Below are 19,288 nucleotides of genomic sequence, written 5' to 3' on the forward strand. Positions count from 1 at the left end.
GATGATTTAATGTTTTTTGTTTTCCACACTATATTTTTTTTAGCTAGATACAATTTACCTCTATTTGGACTTGCTCTAACATCACCCTGGACTTACAACATTTCAATCATTTTGTTAATTAATGCCGATTACAAGATTTTATGCATTGTGTGAAATAGAAGGTGCATTAAATATGTACTTTTAACTAATATTTATTTTTTGAATAATATTTTTTGTTGGTGCTTTAAGGTACAGAATTATTTAAAATTCTTTTGTCAAAACTATTTTTTTAATTGGGAGCATAATTTTCTAATCTTATCTAATCATTTTATTTAGGGACTTGAAAAAACAGGCACAGTATTGTAAGCATTTATTAATTAAATTAATTTATTTTAAAATAATATAAAAAGTTACATACATTCGGTATAAATGTTATAGCACCTAGAGATAGATATCTGTATAAAAATTTAAATTATCTTAAACGACAGCAAGTTAGGAAAAAGAAGCCCATGAGCCACCACCATAGATTTGAGCATAGATTAGAACCTAGAACTAGATTTAGTAGTACCCAATTGTTCAGTCCTCCACAAGAATATCGCGTGGAAAAGTCAACAAAAGGGTTAAAGCCCTTTACAAACAATCCAAAAACCGGCCAATCGTAACCTTACAAACGTTATCACAGCATTCTAGTTACTAAAATTACGAAAAAATCGACTTAACAAATTTTTACGGGCAGTGTTAATACCGGTTATTAACGTTAATCAGTTATTTGAAACTAGCTTCACTGTCGTTATCCCCAAACCAGTTTTTACTGGTCGCTCCCATAAAACTAGTGGAAGCCTCACTTCGGAACTCTTGCGTAACCACTTGAGCGGTCATTCCCGGCCTTTGGGTGACCTGACTGCTGGCCGTGGCTTGCCATACGGACGAATGCTCCCCACTTCCTCTAGGAACATGCAACGGCTGGATCCTGCTACTCCTCTGGGACTTGGGCGTGGCCTCGGGACTAGTGAACTCACTCGCCGTGTCGTACCTCGAGGGCGCTATCCACCGTTCGGTGAATTCACTGGCGGAGCGTGCCAGAGAAGGCTGGCTTAAAGATCGCGCGAGGGAGGGGTGATGGGAGGAGCTAGTCTTGTACTCAAATTCAGATTCCTCGTAATACCGTGGATAGTAACTGGAACTTTCGGAATGGCTGTCTTCCGGTCGTCCAAAATCGACCGTCACTTCTGACATTGACCTCAAATCGGCTTCGCTGCGGTAGCTGGACCGGGAGACCCGTCGGGTGCGCAATGGGTGCACGATGGGCTCTTGGGTGATGGTACGGACCGAACTACCACCGTCAGAGTCGTACTCGTAGAGCGTTGGTAGGCTGCTGCGCCGACTCCGGGTGTCCCAATCGGATTTTTTGCGGAACCGACCCTGGCTTTTGGGTTTGTCCACCGGAGTCAGAATCCGGATTATTACGTCCCATTTGGGCGGCTCGAAGAGTTTCTCGTAACGGGTGTCTTGACGGATTCGCTCGAAGTCTTCGCGGACCACGGCTTCGGTCAAGAGAGTCCTCAAAGTGGACTCGGTTGTTATAATTTGTCTCCATTTCATTTTATCGGAGAGGGTTAATTGCGAGTTGAACGTTTCGGCACTTTCAATCACCGGACCCTCCTCTTGTTCAGGTTGCAAAACTCGAATTAAGACACTCCAGTTTGGTACTTCTGGATTTTCGAGAGGGATATTGAAAGTTTCAAGGAAAGTCCCTTGCTGGGCTATACTCCCGACTAGTTCCGGGGAGTTGAGCGGAAGTTTGTTGTCGTCGATGGTACTTTGTGGAGGAAGAGACATAGTGGCACGTTCCAGTTTTGGCGTTAGAGTCATTCCCGATGCTGAGGAGATATCAGAGAAGTTCTCCCATTCGGGAGGCTCCGGCATCTCCACTGGATAATTCTTGATTGTAACATCCCATTTTTGCTCAGGTATTGCCTTAGCCCGAGTGTGGTACTCCGTAATCAACCTCTTGTGTCTTTCGATATCTTCAATAGTCTTCTTTTCGGTGATGGTTCTCAAAAATACATCATCAACTACATGAGAGGTAATTTCCGGTTTGTGTACCACCGCAATTGGTGGTTCTAGTGTTTGAGGTGGTGCAAAATCAACCACGTATTCTTGTCTTGGCACAATTGGAGGTGGTGGAGGCGGTGCAGGTTTGTGGTGGCTATCGTCGATTATCTCAGTCATGGAATGCGTATCAGTCATTTCAGTATTCAACGACGCTATCGATCTCTCCTCTTGTAGCTCTTGTTGCCTCCTCAAAATCCGGTTATAAGTCGGTGCAGGTTGTATGTGTTTTGGTGGAGGATGCAACTCCGGAACGTACGTAAAGTGAGTACGTTCGACAGGAGGAGGAGAATCAATCGATCGAACACTTTCCTCCCTTTGTTCCATGATCGTGGATAAATTCCGTGCTGAGCTTTCCGTATCAGAGATACTGAGACTGGGGGGTGATGGGGGCGCTCGTTTGACACGCACTTGGACATCGAATTTCGGTTCTTTGGCCAATGGGAGTCGTGGAGGTTCGGTGTAGAAAGTATCAGCGATGTAAGCTTGGTTCTCAAAACTGCCACCAGATGAAGGAGGAAGAGAACGAGCATCTTCGGCTTCTGAGTGCGATTCGGAGGGGTAATCGGATGGAAGAGTGTCACTGATGAGGGGACCTTCACTCCCGGAACTGCTACCCGGAGCTGCAACAAGCGGGGCACTAACTCGAGGGATTTTCAAACCTTCAAACATTGACAAGTTGCCTAAAAAATATTAATTATTTCGGGTATTGTAATTTGAAAGAGAGTACCAAGTGAGCTTCCGGAGACTTTAGTGATTTCGGAACCATCAGTTAAGGGTGAGAAGGGTTTCCGAACGACAGTTAGGTTGCGTCTCCTGAGACAGTAGTACGAGCAACCTAAACCTAGCAGTAGAAGCGACAAGAAGAGAATTCCGCAGAAGATTAACAAAATTTGGAAGGGTTTCAAGGCCGGTTCAAGGACCGGTGAAGGTGGTAGAACCTCTTTGCTGTAATTTTAAATTAATAAAAACTAAAAAAAAATATTTGACAGTACCTAAAATCGATCAAAGGGTCGGGTAAAGGTGCAACCGGTGGTGGGTACCGGCACACAATCGTAATAATTTCGTCTCCATCGATCTCCAAGCCTGGATGAAACCTCACGACTATGTTATTGGTAAAAACACGTTGAGGGTCCTTAAACCAAATGTGTTCTTTTTTTAGGGAAAAAAATTTGTGGTAAGACTTACTTGTTTGGTTCCACATCCCTTGAGTGGCAATTCGAGTTTGTAGCTGTAACCGCCTTTGCCATAGACCTGGCATGCCGAATTTCTGTCAAAATCCGCATAAGCAATCCCATAGAACTTATCGTTGAATTTGAGCTCGACTTGCATGGAACCTGCGGCGCAATTTAGAGCGGCTTTGGTTCTGTTTAGGAAAATTACAGGACTGAGATCGTCTAGTTTCGTGACTTTGCCATCTAAAGTGGCTTGATCGGGAAGGCCTTTGCCTTGATATTCGATATTGTTGGCTTGATCAGCATAGTTGGACTGTGATACCGCCGATTTGAAGAGGAACACTGCGAGGAGAAAGACTAGATATTGAGCCATCTGAAAAAAATAATAATTGTAATTAATGGAGAAAGGATCTTCACGTTTACGGTACGTGTAATAAATTAGCGAGCTTTCAGTCACGACTTTTTTCGTATTCAATTTCGGATCGTAATTTGCATTTACGGTTCTTCTTAGCACCCGCGTATTTAATAAAAATTTAAACATGTTTGAGGTTCCGGCTTTATTATCATAACGGACGAGATTTAAATTTTAAATTTACGAAAACAATGAAAAGTAGGTTTTATACACACTTGAGCAATTAAAACAGTAAATGAATGCAAACAGAAGGCTTGAATTGCATTTTTAGGTTACGAGGTTTCTAAGTGAAGAGGGACTTTTTTCAATTGACGGAAATGCATTCGCTGGAAAATTTATACGGTTCGGATACAGCAAAATGTTTGAAACCAAACATGTCGTAATTTTTAACTTTCAAAAATTAAATCGTTCCGTGCAAAAAATAATGAGGTATTTCATACGTCAATCACTTTACCAAATACAATATATGGCGAAATATGTAATTTGTGGTTGCGACTTTACAAATAAAAAGTATAAATGAGCTAACCTAAATAGTATTCTAACAATTTAATCGACAATTATTAGTAGAAAACACCGTTATCCCTTGGAAAAAAGAGTCTTGAATGCGACAATTTCACACTTCCTGCTAATTTTCTTATTACTTTATTTATTTATTTAATTATTTCTGATTTGACACAAAAGTTTTAGGTGTTTTAGATGATTTCGTAAAAAATTGACCTGCACCAGGACCTGACCTGACCTAACAATAGTTGCAGTTTGATTAGTATTGCTAGGTTTAGAATTAGTTTTAAAACTTTTCAATTTTGTATTAAAATGTTGGTGTTTACAAATAGGAATTTACGTATTTCATAGAAACTCTACCAAATGTATTTTTCTAGGTGTTGTGCAGCATGTTTGAGATCACGCATTATAGATATCAAAATAAATAATTTGGTGAGATATTTAAAATTTATTATCTACAGATTACTAGTACGTTTCTTATTTTTATGTTTTCGTTTTGCAAAGACCGTGAAAGAAAAAAAAAGTTCTAATACCTGGTGATTTTTTGAAAATGAAAAAAACTGTTTTCGCGCATTCTGTGTTGAAGCACGTTTTTGAGATGAAAACAAAGAAAATTCTAAACTGGCAAAAAAATTACAAAATTAAATTAAAGTTGATATTATTTCTGGCTTGTTTTGCTCGACTCACTTCGTTTATGAACCAGAGGCTCATTTATTTTGCAAAATCTTGTCCAAACACGCTTAAAGATCACAAAAACAATTGATATTCATGTTATTTTGTTTCACTCGATTTAACTGGTTTTTGAGTAAAATAAGACAAAAATAAACCGAGAATGTTTTTGTACTACAATTTCAGGTTTTTTAGGAGATTTTGCTAAAACCAACTAAAAAATCAACATATTAAGTCAAAAATTACATAAATTTTGCATTGCTTGAGAGTTTTAGCGCGTTCTTCTGCTAGAAATATAATTATTTAGCAAAATTGATTTAAAACTAAACCAAAAAAAAAAAACAGTAAATTAGACCAAAAATGATACACTTTTTTTCCTTTTTCGAAAGTTCCATCCAATTTTTAATGTTTTTTTGCGAGAGTTTGCTATAGCATGTCAAAAATCACTATATTGTTATAATATTTTTACCTAACTGTTAAGCTTTAACTTGATCATTTCGTCAAATTTTCTCGAAGACAAAATAATCACCAAATTGGTTAAAAATAGTTCTATTTGTTTTTTATCTATTAATGTCTTTTTCGAATGCTGTTACCGCTAGAAACACATAATTTTGCAAAATTTTGTTAAGCACAAGCCACAAATTCAACAAAATAGCCCAAAAACTGCGTTTTTTTGGCCTTTTTCGGTTGGTTAAGCATGTTTTTTAAAGATAAAAACACAAAAAGTTTGAAATATTGCGTTGAAACAGGCTACAAATTTAAAATTACTAACTAAATCGAAATTCATATCATTTTTTAGTTTGTTTCGCCCGACTTACTTCGTTTTTGAACCAGAGGTTCATTTATTTTGCGAAATCTTGTTTAAACACGCTTAAAAATCACAAAAATGATTGATATTAATGTTCTTTTCTTTGTATCACTCGATTTAACTGGTTTTTGAGTAAAATTAAGACAAAAATATTTTAAAAAACCACAAATTTTTGGCCAACAAGGCTTTCGAGCGGGTTTGTACCAGTTTTTATCACTAGATTTCGATAAAACAAACTAAAAAATAAAAAATTAAGTCTAGAATTAAGTACATTATTTTTGCATTTCTCGAGCAATTATTTTGTTGAAAAATCACAGAATTAACCCGAAATGCATGTCATTTTTGTTTTTCAAAGTTTAAGCGGATTTTTATAACTGAGATGAAAACAAAGAAAATTCTAAACAGGCAAAAAAATTACAAAATTAAATTAAAGTTGATATTATTTTTGGCACGTTTCGCTCTTACTTTTTTTTTTCGACTTACTTCGTTTTTGAACCAGAGGCTCATTTGTTTTGCAAAATTTTGTCCAAACTAGCTTAAAAACCACAAAAACAAAAATATCAATTTATGTTATTTTGTTTGTTTCACTGGACTCAACTGGTTTTTGAGTAAAATAAGATCAAAAATAAGCCGAGAATGTTTTTTGTACTACAATTTCACGTTTTTTACGAGATTTCGCTAAAACTAACTAAAAAATCAACATATTAAGTCGTAAATTACCTAAATTTTGCATTTCTTGAGAGATTTAGCACGTTTCTCAGCTAGAAACACAATTATTTCACAAAATTGGTTAAAAACTAAACCACAAAAAAAACAATGACCAAAATAGTTATTTATGTATAGAGTACGCAAAATAGGGTTTGAGGAAACGAATATAGTAATTAATGACGAGGCGACGTAGGAAAGTTCAGTTTTTTTCACTAAATTTTGCTAAAACAAACTAAAAAATCAAGAAATTAAATCTAGAATTAAGTACATTATCTTTGCATTTTTCGAACAATTATTTCGTGAAATTTTACAGAACTAACGCGAAATGCATTTTTGTTTTTCAAGGGTTTAAGTGGATTTTTATAACTGCGTTTTTTCGCAGGATATAAATATAAATCGTAATCTGATGAAAATTTGGCGAATTTTTCAACTCGGATCTGGAGAATTTTATGTTTGATTTGGCAACCCTGGAAACAATTTCTATTCGTATCGTAAGGTCACCAAATTTGCAAAAAAATCCATTTTTGAGTTCCGCAAACTTTTTTTAAATGCCTTCCATAAACGTTACATTACCATTACATTTTTTTTAGTCCTGAATCAATCATCAATTGTTTTCGTTATAAATAGTTTAGGCAAAAACCCTGCATTGCCAATTACAAGCAGTTTGAGTAATTTTTGGTTGCAAACTCGGCTTTGTTGACTTTTTTTTGATCGTCAAAGCTCCATTATCACTCGTCACATTTTTCCTTAATCTTCCTTTCCAATTTATTGAATTTTCTCGTACAATGCACCGCTCGCAGCAACATCAAAACTTTTCTCTCTTCTCGAAACGTCTCGTCTGGTGAAAATTGAAATGCCGCCACCAATTAATTGCAAAACGGCCGAGTCCGGTGTCAAAAGCGACTTTATAACCACATGCAAATCCACTCTTATTCATATCACCGGTAATATTAATGTACCATTTTTGTTCAAGTAGTTCGTGCGGGAATCTTATCGTTTGTGCAATAAATCTTCGGTTACCGGTCTTATCTCTTCTTCTCTTAGTTTATGACTTCGGAATTTGCACAAGTCGTTTACCTCGTCGAAAATTTTCGAAAAATTTATTTCGTCGGCGTTGCCATCTCAAAGACATTAAGAACTCGTCGAGCAACTAAATCCGATTTGCAATTATGTGGGCGGCGACGACCTCAACGCGTCATTGCTTTAGAAAATAAGTAAATAACTCACTTAGTTATATCGTTACCGATAAAAAAAATACAAAGTTATTGCGAGGTTTTGACAATGGGGTGGCGACACCTGTTGAGCTTTAATTGGTCAAGAGAGATTCAATCTACCAATGAGGTGCTGTTTCAACGATTCTTACATATTTATAATTTGAGAGCACAACATCATAACTTACTTCCTGAGAGTGCTATCCGCTTAATAACAATTTTAACTAAAAAAAAATGTCTATACATTATTTCAAGTAGTATTTGAGTACTGAAACTACTTGTCCTCATTTTTTTGTGATTCAAAAAACAAAAAGAAACTCACACAGAGTGTCTTACATGAGATTTTCTACGTTGATAGATATACAGGCTATTCCAGCAAGTTGAAAAAGACCATTAGTAACCCTTAAATGTAAAATTAAAAAAATATTTAGGACATTGATAGATACTAATCTAATCTATCGCCTATTTTTTTTTCAACTATACAGCGTGTTTCAAAAATAAGTTACAATACAAACTTGTGTTTTTTTAAATGAAACACCATTTGTTTCTTAGGGTTTTTGGATGTAGATTTGTATGACAATGTTTTTTAGCTAAACTTTTATTGGTCTATTTTACTTAGTTTTAAAATTAAAAATAAGACGGTTTTTTGACGAAAACATGCACTTTTTAAAAAGTTATTATACAAAAACTAAGACATCTAGAAATATTTTTTTTACTACCGCTAAGAAGAAGGTACAAGCTATAAGGTTGTAACGTTTTTTTAGTCTGTTGCATTTGCAAAGATAAAAAAATGAAGGCGTTTGTTAAAAGTTCAATAATTTAAAAAATTTAAATGGAACACCCTATATATTGTTTTTGCATTTTAAAAGATTATTAAAATTTCTTTCTAAAATTATTTATTTTTAGGTTTATAATCAATAACTAAAAAGATGTTTAACGTTAAACATAAAAAAATAATAATTACTATAATTTCAGTAGCCAAAAAGTACACAGTTGCATAAAAGATGAAATATCACTTAATAATCACATTTGTGTTAAACTGAATCCGTTATTCTTTATTTTTACAATAAAATAATTCGAATTTCAGTATTTATAACGACTTTTACAATCTCTGGATAAATTACTATGGTGGAATTACTATGGTTGACATTCATTTTTTGACATTTGACATTATGTCTATTTAATGATACTGATGATCCTGTATATTTTTTTACAATTATTTAATAAAGGTACAAAAATTTTGCTAATAAAAGCCACAAATAACTTTGAACAGACTTACAATTTAAAATACAGCTTCCTTGTTTCCTCTTTTAATAGCCTATAGCAAAAAAACTTGGAAAATTATTTTTCCAAGAGAAATAAATAGAGTCAAAGTGCAAACTTTAAACACTCATAACTTCGAAATTTTTATAGATAATTTTTTTTCCCATGTTCCTGGTATCTTACCTTATATGGCATTTTTCTCTGGGGCGCGAGTTCTGGCGCACCCTGTATTACATATTTTTAGTTCTAAGGTGTCAAAGTACAAGCTATTAAAGGGACTGTCAAAATAGCCCCGAAGTCGGAATTGACACCAAATTTTCTATTTTTTTTTTTTTGGAAAAACTATGACCTTGAGACAAAATTTTGTTTGTTTGTTAAAGCAGAAGGATGAATTGTTCTGATGCTAATTTTTTCAAGGAAATATTGCAATAAATAAAAAGGTTACACTAACAAAACCCTCAAACTATGTCAAAGTAATTCCGATTTACGGTATTTAAAAAAACGCATTTTGCATAATTTTTTTTTTTAATTTTACAAATTCACCAAAAAATGCGTGTTTGTGTTAATTTTTATTTATGTGATGAAAATGTTGAGGTTTTGTCGTAGCCAGTCGACCGCCAACGCAGCTAACTGTATCAAAATCGGTTAAAAAGCGCATCCAGTACCAACTTTAAAATTACAGAACCGTATTATGCGGATTGTGGTCTCTGAGATCATCTCGTACAAACCACAACCTACATCCAGTACCATTTGTACCCGGAAACCATCAACCGTTCACGATCTCGCCGCGAAACCATTTTTACATCTCTTCCGAGTAGAATTTGCATTTTATATTTAACACAAGTGTCATACAATTTGCATATTACATTGTATAAAAAATGATAAATATCGCAACTAGTCAAGGATAACGAGATGAATTTTTCAAATTCCGGAAGAGTAAAAAAATTAGTTCATTTGTTTGCGTCTGAAGTAATTAAAAAAAAGTACAAGAGTAATTAATTTCGGAGCGTCACTGGGAATTACCGATTTGTTATCTCGAGGAAGGTTTCAGTTGAGCAATGGCAAGACGGGTAATAACACGAATTGTGGGTTTGTTGTTGTATTTTGTGGCTCAAAGTGAGGAAAAATGCATAGTTGTAGAGAAAAATAGTCTGTGTGATTGCTTACAAGACTTGTACAGTAATGTTACTTTACAAGACAGGGTAATAGTTAATGGAAATTGCGGCCTTGAACCATTCATAGTCTTACCAAATGAAAGAGTAAAGGATATCAAGTTTCTAACGATAAATCGAGCTATAAATAACTTAACCAATCATGAGTTTAAAAATTTTATTCACTTGGAACAACTCAGTTTATATTACAATGAATTAGAGGCAATACATGTGGGATTATTTCAAAACCAAAATTTGGTATGGTTACAAATTAAGCACTCTGGTGTCAAAACTATCGAAAATGAAGCTTTCGCCCACTTGCCAAAATTGAACAAACTACGAATCACGCAAACTAAATTGACCAAAATAACCAAAAATGTCTTTAATAATTTGCCAATTGAGACACTTTCTTTGTCCCAAAACCAGATTACAACAATCGAAAAATTCGCTTTTGCCAACATGACAAATTTGAAAAAACTATTCTTGGATGGTAACAACCTAACAGTATTTAACGTCCCGGATTACTTGACACAACCGGAAACACTGGAGCGACTGTGGTTACACCAAAACCAAATTTCTGAAGTAACGAATTACATGCTTGAAGGTTTAACAAATTTGAAAATTTTAAACTTGGGCTTTAATTCGATTTCGAGGATTGAACCAAAGACATTTGAGCAAACCCCCAAATTAGAAACTTTAGTTTTGACAAATAATCAACTGACAGTCATGGATGGAGCAATGTTGCCAACGACAGGGTTACAAAACTTGAAAATTTTGTACATGGATCATAACCGATTGATGTTTTTGTCGTCGAATTTCTTGTTTCGTTTGAATTCGTTGAAGTTGATGTCGATTGGAGGGAATCCGTGGCAATGTCCGTGTCTGGATTTGGTGTTAAGGTGGTTGCATGACAACGATGTGAGGTTAAAATGTGATAAGGATTTTTTTGGAGGGAAAAGACCGGTTTGTGTGGTGCCTTTGAGGAGGAATAGTGACGTTTGTGTGTATTCTTATGACGAAAAGAGTTACGATTTGTTTGAAACTGCATACAATATGTATCCTCCCGTAGATTATTGTGTACTTTAGTAGTTTCGTCACAATAAAACAGATAAATTGTGTAGTATTTATTTATTTCTTCTATAAAAAAATCGAAAGTACTTAAACCATTTTTAGAAAAATTAAATTTTTATACAGCTGTGTGTAAAAAGATCGCACAATTATTTATAGTGCATTATTTAATTAGGAATTAATTTGATTTTTAACCTTCGTGTTTCTGAAAATATTTTTTATCTTGTTTGGCTGCGAAATGATAAAAAATTAAAGTCACTAAATTATCGCCAGATAGCAACTTAGTTGAGCAATGACGTCGAATATAACAAGGTGTAATTTGTTTTTTCTATTATTTGTTTATTTCGTTTACAAAAGTGATCAAAAATGTGACTTTTCGCCCAACTTAAGGCTGTCCGGGAGTGAACGGGCAAGTCGGTTTTCAGCAGTTATTATTCTTTTTCAAAAGCAACCAGCAATACACCCTAGACAGGGTCTAAACTTAGTCTTTACCTGCGTTCAGGGGTTGGGTTAGTAAGGGTAATAAATTGCAATAAAAGTAAAAGATCAGTTCGCTAATATTTTTATGCCTTGAATTTGTGGAAGTTGCTCCAGAAATTTCTTGGAAAGCTAATAAATATTGTTTTGACTTTTGGATCTTAAAAAAAATCTAATCATAATTATTCTATCTACCTCATAGATTGTACATATTTACTAATTAGAAAGCTCACAGGTTCCACTTTCAATGGAAATTAAATTTTTGTATGGGGTAACAAGACATACATATAATTCCATAAATTAAAATTTTTACAAATTTTTAAATTATCTTACAAAAACCACAATTGATTATTTGAAAAATGACTGAGTAAAGTTGTTTTCAAGTTCACCATTTATGCATTTTTGTTCTTTTTTTAAAAGAATTGTTTTTTTTTTAATCTCAACGTATCGGCCTATAGATTTAAAAAACCTTTATTTTGATGTATAATACATAAAATTCTGTTGCATATTAAGAGAGTAATCTTGTTTTCAATATACTAACGTCTCGAATCGTTGGTCGCGGACACCCTTAATCACTTGCAACAGTGTCCAAGATTTGTACTAAAATCTGGGTTTTCGTAGCGAGGTCAGGATCAATGGTTTTACCAACAAGAGTAACATGTAACCATTTCCGTTAGTAACAACCAAACATATAAAAAGCATTAAAACATTACAAATAAATCAAGCCACAAACAACATATCCGAAAATGCGTTTCAGCATTTTCGAATGCTGAAATTTTTAAGTTTTTATAATAACTCTTTGAATAAATGCTCAGAATGCTCAGAAAATTTAAAGTTAATTAAAATAACGTTCTTTCAATGCGAGATAAAAACTATATTTCCTGGTGCATTTTCGATAGTACTCAGTTTGGCCCGAAATCAACTAACAAGAGTAACAATTTTTTTGCTAAAAGGATTCTCGAATTTAAAATGTATGAAAACTATATAAAATTCATTGAACCGCTTTCGAGCAAACTGCAAGACTCCATCAGTTATTGTATTTACAAGATAATTTATTGAAATATATTGATTGAACCGTTCTACCAAAAGGAGGATTGTAAAATGTGGGTGTGATGTTTCTAACTTCCAATTTTCTATTCCTAATTAGTGAAAAAACAAAACTTACAATCGGTGGAAACACAGCCAAAGTGTTCCTGCTTAAATTGTATTCTAGAATGGATGTTAGCAGAAATATCAGATTATCAGCGTGCACCTCTCCAGGAGAGGTGTGTGTAGGGGAGGCCAGAACAAAGTGTGATTATTCATATCACGAAGAACATTTGAAATTGTATCAGTCATCAATTACTACCTACCCTAAAAAGCCTTGTATGTATTATTGAACACAATAAAAGTAATAAACAAAGGTTTTATTTACTTTTTCTTAAAAATCACCACTTCAGTTTTAACGTTGTCAAATTATTATCCATTTACACTAACAATCCAACATCCTTTTCGTTTTCTTATCTCATAATTAGCAGTTAATTAATTAAAACCGGTTAACAAAATTTTATCTGCGTTACTTAAGTAACAGTAAATATTTTTGTACACTAGACAACTTTCAAGATTTTTTAATAGTTGGGTGAATTTTTTTATATTTAAATCCTTGTTTTTCCACTTTCTGCTTTGTATTTTTTTCCACCATATTGTGAATAAATTGGTTTCAAGTTAAGTGAAATCGAAAGCGACTAGGTTCGCCTTATAGCGAGTCCGAATTGAGGCCAACCATCTTGTTCGAGTAATAACAACTTTCATTTTCTCATAAAGTCTCTCTTATGCTGGTTAATACACGAGCGAATTTTGCATAATATGTACCAATGACGTATTTAGGCTATGATATAACATACGTGTGTTATGAAATATCGATACAAAAGAAACCAACTTATTATTTTCTGTGCTTGAAGCTTTAAAAATTAATTAGGACGTAATGTTTATTTAGAGAGAAGCTCGCTATCATCTCGCAATTTGTCTCGTTTGTTAAACGCAAACACGCACATTTGCCACAAAAGCTCCCTCATAAAGCACGACGAGTCGTGCAATTTTCCCGTGGAAAAAACAAGTACACGACAAGTTAAACGTCGCGTTTAACGTAATTAATCTCGATTAAATAACGAAACTCGTACTGCCGAAAGCGAAACGTCTCCGAGAACAAAGACGATAATAAAAGCTTCAACGGAGAGATCGTTTTTCAAGCAATTCGCAGCGATGCCAAACATCGACCATGTAATCTGGCATAATCGGAGACATGTGCGATGGGGGACCCCCTAAGAGTCAACGCGCAAAACATACAACAGTAAAAATTTCTAATTAAAAAAAAAAGTTTTACGCGGCTTTTGTTATTACTTTTTTATTATAAAAATTCTGTAAAACATGACAGTTTAGAATTAGGAAAAATAATGACAGATTTTTTGTAAATTCAAAGTTTTTATTTATTTTGTTTATCTCTGCTTCGCTGAGGATTTATAATATTTTTCCTCTCTGTAAAAGTGCCAATTGGTTTGTAATTATTGACTATCTGTAAACGTAAAAATTAAATATTCTGTAAATCTGCTTTCAAATGAGTTAAATACAGGGTGGCCTAATGAAAACGAGCCACCCCGAATATCCCAGAAATTAAAAGACTTTTGCAAAAACGCCGAAACAGGTCAATATTGTTTAAAAGCTTTTTTCCAAAATGATTAAATGATTTCTATACATTCATAAAATATCAGCAAAAAAAAAATCTTTCTGTAGTCAGTATGTACAAAGGAACTTAAAAACTATTGCTATTTTTAGGTAGATCACCCAATAAAAAAAACAAAAATAAGTTTGTCACAGCTCCAGTAATAAATATTATAATATTAGTTTCTTCTAATTTATTTTAATAGTTTGTTAGAAACATTACTTTCTGCGTACATCTCATAAATGATTAATCCCATTCAATTTTAGAAAAAAGATTCAAAGAACATTTTGAGTGATTCGGTGTCCTTTGAGACTACGGAATTGAGGTGGAGGAAGTTAAAGTGTTAATGGGGGTGCTTTTAAAATTGCGTCAAAAAATGTCATTTTAAAAACAAAATTAACCTGTTTTAGGGTTTTTTCTAGAACATCCTGTATCTCTGATTCAATTTTTATAAAAAATCGTGAAAAGCTTGTTAAAATAGCTTTCATTTGAAGTGCTACAAGTGGGGTAGTGCCATTTAAATTTTTAAAGTTGGGGTGCATGGAGGTTAGGGGGTTACTGGGAGTGCTTTAAAAATTACGTCAAAAAATATCCTTTTCGGAAACAAAATTGACCTGTTTCGGCGTTTTTGCAAAACCTTTTTAGTTTCTGAGATATTCGGGGTGGTTCGTTTACATTGGGCCATCCTGTATGTCAAGTTTTTATTCTCACCAGTTTTTAAATTAACAGAATAATTTTGTTGAAACCATGAACTCCCTTCCTTGCATTTTATTTTATGCAAAGCCTCCCAACACGCCTTTAAGTCGTCGCTATTATCAGCATTATCTCCCTCTTATCACTCGGATCATCACCTAAATGTGAAATTCAAAGCTTCAGCATAGTCAAATATGTAATCCCCGAAGAAAGGGAGCAATTTCATTCCGACTTACGTGTCAATAAATGACACTAAACCGCTTATCCTTAGGGAAATCTCCTGGCGGCGACTTGAAAACTTTCCCGAGAAGAAACCCTCCTCCATTCATAGATACCAATCTAACAGATAAAAAAAATTCAACAACAAATTGTTACGTAACAGTACTGGCATCTTGCCGGGCTCTATATTTATTTTCTCCGAGTAACTGTTTATCTTTTTTTTGAACGGCATATATGAAATAAGTGCTTGTAATTGGTCGAGTACCTACTTAATTAATTACTTTATGTTTAATCAGCGCCCGAAGCTGTCACGAGAAGATAAGAAACCGAGGAAGCTATTCTTTGAACGGAGAAGATTTCTTGCAATTGTAAAAGTTAGAAATGGGAATTATGAAAGCTGGTGAGATGTTGTTTTATTTGAAAGATAAGTTGAATTAAGCGTTTAATCGCGATGTTCATCGGGAGTTCATTAGGGAAGGAAAATTTGAAACAAATCTGAAATTAAATCTAGTATTTTTGCATTGTTTGCTAAATGTTTTAGAACGGAATGATTAACATTTACCAGACGCCATATTTACCCTTGAAATCCGCCATATTTGAACGGTAAACATTAAGAAATGCCTACAACGTATAAAGTTAGGTTTTAATTCTCTCAGATTTGCCATTAAGATAATCTAAAAACGTATTCTAAGTTAGTAACCATTAGTTTTTATTACAAAATATCACGTTTATAATTACAGACATCTGCAAATTATCCTGTGGTAGGTATTTCCGATTTTTACTAAACCCAACTTTTATTATTTGTTACAATCAGCAAGGACAATAGCGACACATTATTACTATTGTTATTACTCGCAAGACAAGGCTAGTTCAAGCCACATTTACAATCGAAAAACTGTCAAGCCCATTTTTTGGCAAAAAGCATGCCAAGGTCGTTCAGTCAGCCACAAACTCACCTTTTCAAATTAGCTCAATGGATTTAGTTCGAGTGTTGAAAATGTTGCATGTTTAACCTGAAAAATGAAAGAAAAACATTGATAAACAGTTCCATGTATTTGTCAAAAGTGATTCAGACTCGCAGGAAATTGTTTAAAAGTGAATTGGAGACGCACCTTAATGCTTAGAAATGAATCACGTTGAATATGGAATATGACACGAATGTTACAAGAGTGTGACAAAAATTTTATTGTTGTGGACGATTTTTGAATAACAAGAGGGTTTAAGCTTATCGGTAAGCCGTGTTGTAAAATTTTAGGTGGCGCTCCCGGACTTGCTCAATCACAATTTGTAATTATTTTAACAGAATTTCTTAAGATTTCTAACATTATACAGGGTTATTCATCATTCAAATATGAAGCAATATTTGAACCTCAAAAATGACATATAAAATGATGTTAATTTAAATAATAACTCGTGTCCTATCTCTACTGATAAGAATTTTACAGCCCTCGGAATGAGGGTATGGAAATTTGATTTTTTTGTAATAACTTTGAAACTATTTGACCAAATATTATAAAATTTGGAACATTTCCCTGTGACAACATACCCTTTGAACTCGTAATCACGAAAACCGGATACATCCACTCAATTTACGGTTACAGCAGTTGCAGGTCACATTTTCTGTGTTTTTCCATTTTTTTGCTCTCTTAACACCAATTTTTTATTGCCCAAATCGATAGAGTAATCAATTTCGATTAAAAAACGCATAACCTTTAATACCTCTAAAATGGACCGTTTCAAAGATATTTTAATTTAAACTGAGGACTGCACAACGCTGAAATCAAAAAATAGGGATTTTGAATAAGTGGTATCCACGGCAACCAATGACCATGGTCACATAAATCCCGCCAGGCATCTGTTAATTTTGACGATAAATTTTTGTGAATTTTTTATGAATTAAATGCTATTCTAAGTTATGTTTGGAATCTGAGGTAAACTCCTTTATTAAATATTTTCGATTAATTGTCTAATAATCGTCCAATGTCAAAGTTGACAGATGCCTGACAGCGATTAGTGAGACCATGGTCATTTGTTACCGTGGATATCATCCATTCAAAATCCCTACTTTTTGGTTTCAACGTTGTGCAGTCCTTAGTTTAAATTAAAATATCTTTGAAACGGTCCATTTTAGGGGTATTAAAGGTTATGCGTTTTTTAATCGAAATTGACTACTCTATCGATTTGGGCAGTAAAAAATTGGTGTTAAGAGAGCAAAAAAATGGAAAAACACAGAAAATGTGATCTGCAACTGCTGGAACCGGAAATTAAGTGGATGTATCCGGTTTTTGTGATTACCAGGTTAAAGGGTATGTTGTCACAAGGAAATGTTCCAAATTTTATAATATTTGGTCAAATAGTTCCAAAGTTATTACAAAAAAATCAAATTTCCATACCCATATTCCGAGGGCTGTCATATTCTTATCAGTAGAGATAGGACACGAGTTATTATTTAAATTAACATCATTTTATAGGTCATTTTTGAGGTTCAAATATTGCTTCATATTTATGAATAACCCTGTATAATTCACAAAACTTTGTAAAATGTGACAGTTATTTTTTAAAGTTTTTTTTCCTACGAAAAGTTCAGTATCTATAGATTTTTTTCTGTAAAATTCTGTCAATATTTTTATACTCTTTTTCATAAAAAGTAGGTTGTAGAATCCTAAATGTATTTTTAATTTAAAGGCAAATTCACACAAAAAGTGTCATTAATGTCATTCACAAAAAAAATTAATCACATTAATACTCGTAATGACAAAAATCTTTATGTTTTCCACCCTATGTAATTACGTTGTTAATTTTAATTATTTTTTGCTACCTCAAAAACTGGGGTACATATATTTATTTAATTAATAATTTTTATAAAAGATTGGGGTTGAGATCGTTTGAATTTTCGCATGGTTGCCACTTTAAAATGATCTCTTTCAATGACTACTTCGATGAAAGTTTTCCAAAAACTGATCACTGGTTGGTTTTGACATAATTAATTTTTTTTAGTATAGAAATTGCTAATTTCAATAAATTTCTGTTTAGCTGTAAAAATTGATGATTGATTTGACGATATTGGCAAAAGTTCTTTAAACCGATTTAGAATTTCAAGGTTTTTCTATTTTTTCGATTGTAACGCTTTGAAAATTCATAAAAGTCAAAATTTTGCTAACATCTCAACATGACAACATAACCATAATTTTTTAACAATTTCTGGGAACAAAAACAAAAAGTAAACAATTTGTGCTACGGAGATGAGCTGCTACCATTTTTTTCACCAAAATTTTGACTTAGTGATTTTTGTTAAAAAAAACAGGCTTTAAGTTCCTTTAATGCTTTAATGCCACTTTGTATTTATAATATTTGACATTTATTTTTTAGATAGTGACAGGTTTTCGTAAAGTTTAACAGGTTTTTTTATGATTCGGAGTGATTTTTAAATAATATTAAAGTTATTAAAATTTAAAAGTTGAGGTGAGCGCATCCGCTTAAGATTTGTTTAAATATTTTTTCTGTATTTTGGAAAATTTGTATAAAAATCGATACCTAATACTCATAGCCATCGCCTCACTGGCAATGTTGCAACAGCCGTTTTTTGAGGTGAAATAGGTCAAAAACATTTGGTTTTTGTCTAAAAGTAGAATCTGTGTTACAACTCAACTCTGCTGAGAAATTTTAAGCCAACAACCTCTTTCATACAGAAAAAAACATTGTGAAAAGTGAGTCACTTATACATAACTTAACTAACTGATCCTACTTTACACAGTTTTTTCAAAAAGAAAACCTGAAATAAACAGAAGCAAGAAGTTTGCGTTTATAAAAATGGAAAAACGTATTCGGATAAGGAGAAAATGTTATTTAATCTTTTTCTCTCAAATAAATTTTGACAAAATCTGATAGTGTGAGGTTTACAAATTTTGACAAAATCTGATAGTCTCCAATAGTCTCTCCCACTGTCTTTTGCAACACGATGTTTTAAACAAGTTTTGATTGACATTTTTTTAATTTAAGCATTTTTTTAAGAAATTTTTAAATGTTTTTTTACAAGTTAGAATTTTATTTTTTTAAGGCTGTATTTCTTGACATTTTCTTAGTCTCCCCAACTTTCTTTTGTAACACAATATTTTCAAAAGTTTCAATTTACATTTTTTAAATT

At 33.4% G+C, this 19,288-nt stretch overlaps 2 protein-coding genes across 2 annotated transcripts in view; one reads left to right on the top strand and one right to left on the bottom strand.

The window, feature by feature from the left end:
* Positions 1 to 334: 334 nt before the first annotated feature.
* The window catches only part of LOC123009776, a 36,038-nt gene continuing 17,084 nt past the window's right edge, over positions 335 to 19,288 (bottom strand). Inside the window, exons 2-6 of the mRNA XM_044406294.1 lie at positions 16,101 to 16,157; positions 3,280 to 3,639; positions 3,087 to 3,226; positions 2,822 to 3,039; positions 335 to 2,774 (exon numbers count right to left, since the gene is read on the bottom strand). Of these exons, the coding sequence (XP_044262229.1) occupies positions 745 to 2,774; positions 2,822 to 3,039; positions 3,087 to 3,226; positions 3,280 to 3,639 (2,748 nt within the window). The 5' untranslated portion in view covers positions 16,101 to 16,157 and the 3' untranslated portion in view covers positions 335 to 744. The remainder of the gene's footprint in view (positions 2,775 to 2,821; positions 3,040 to 3,086; positions 3,227 to 3,279; positions 3,640 to 16,100; positions 16,158 to 19,288) is intronic.
* On the top strand, positions 9,897 to 11,112 carry LOC123009777 (phospholipase A2 inhibitor-like). The gene has a single exon (XM_044406295.1). The coding sequence runs from the start codon at positions 9,897 to 9,899 to the stop codon at positions 11,073 to 11,075; it is 1,179 nt and encodes a 392-aa protein (XP_044262230.1). The 3' UTR covers positions 11,076 to 11,112.

Source organism: Tribolium madens, unplaced genomic scaffold, assembly GCF_015345945.1.
Source record: "Tribolium madens isolate multiple individuals breed KSU strain unplaced genomic scaffold, Tmad_KSU_1.1 Scaffold_7;HRSCAF=85;Tcas5.2_LG10, whole genome shotgun sequence".
NCBI classification, from domain to species: Eukaryota; Metazoa; Arthropoda; class Insecta; order Coleoptera; family Tenebrionidae; genus Tribolium; species Tribolium madens.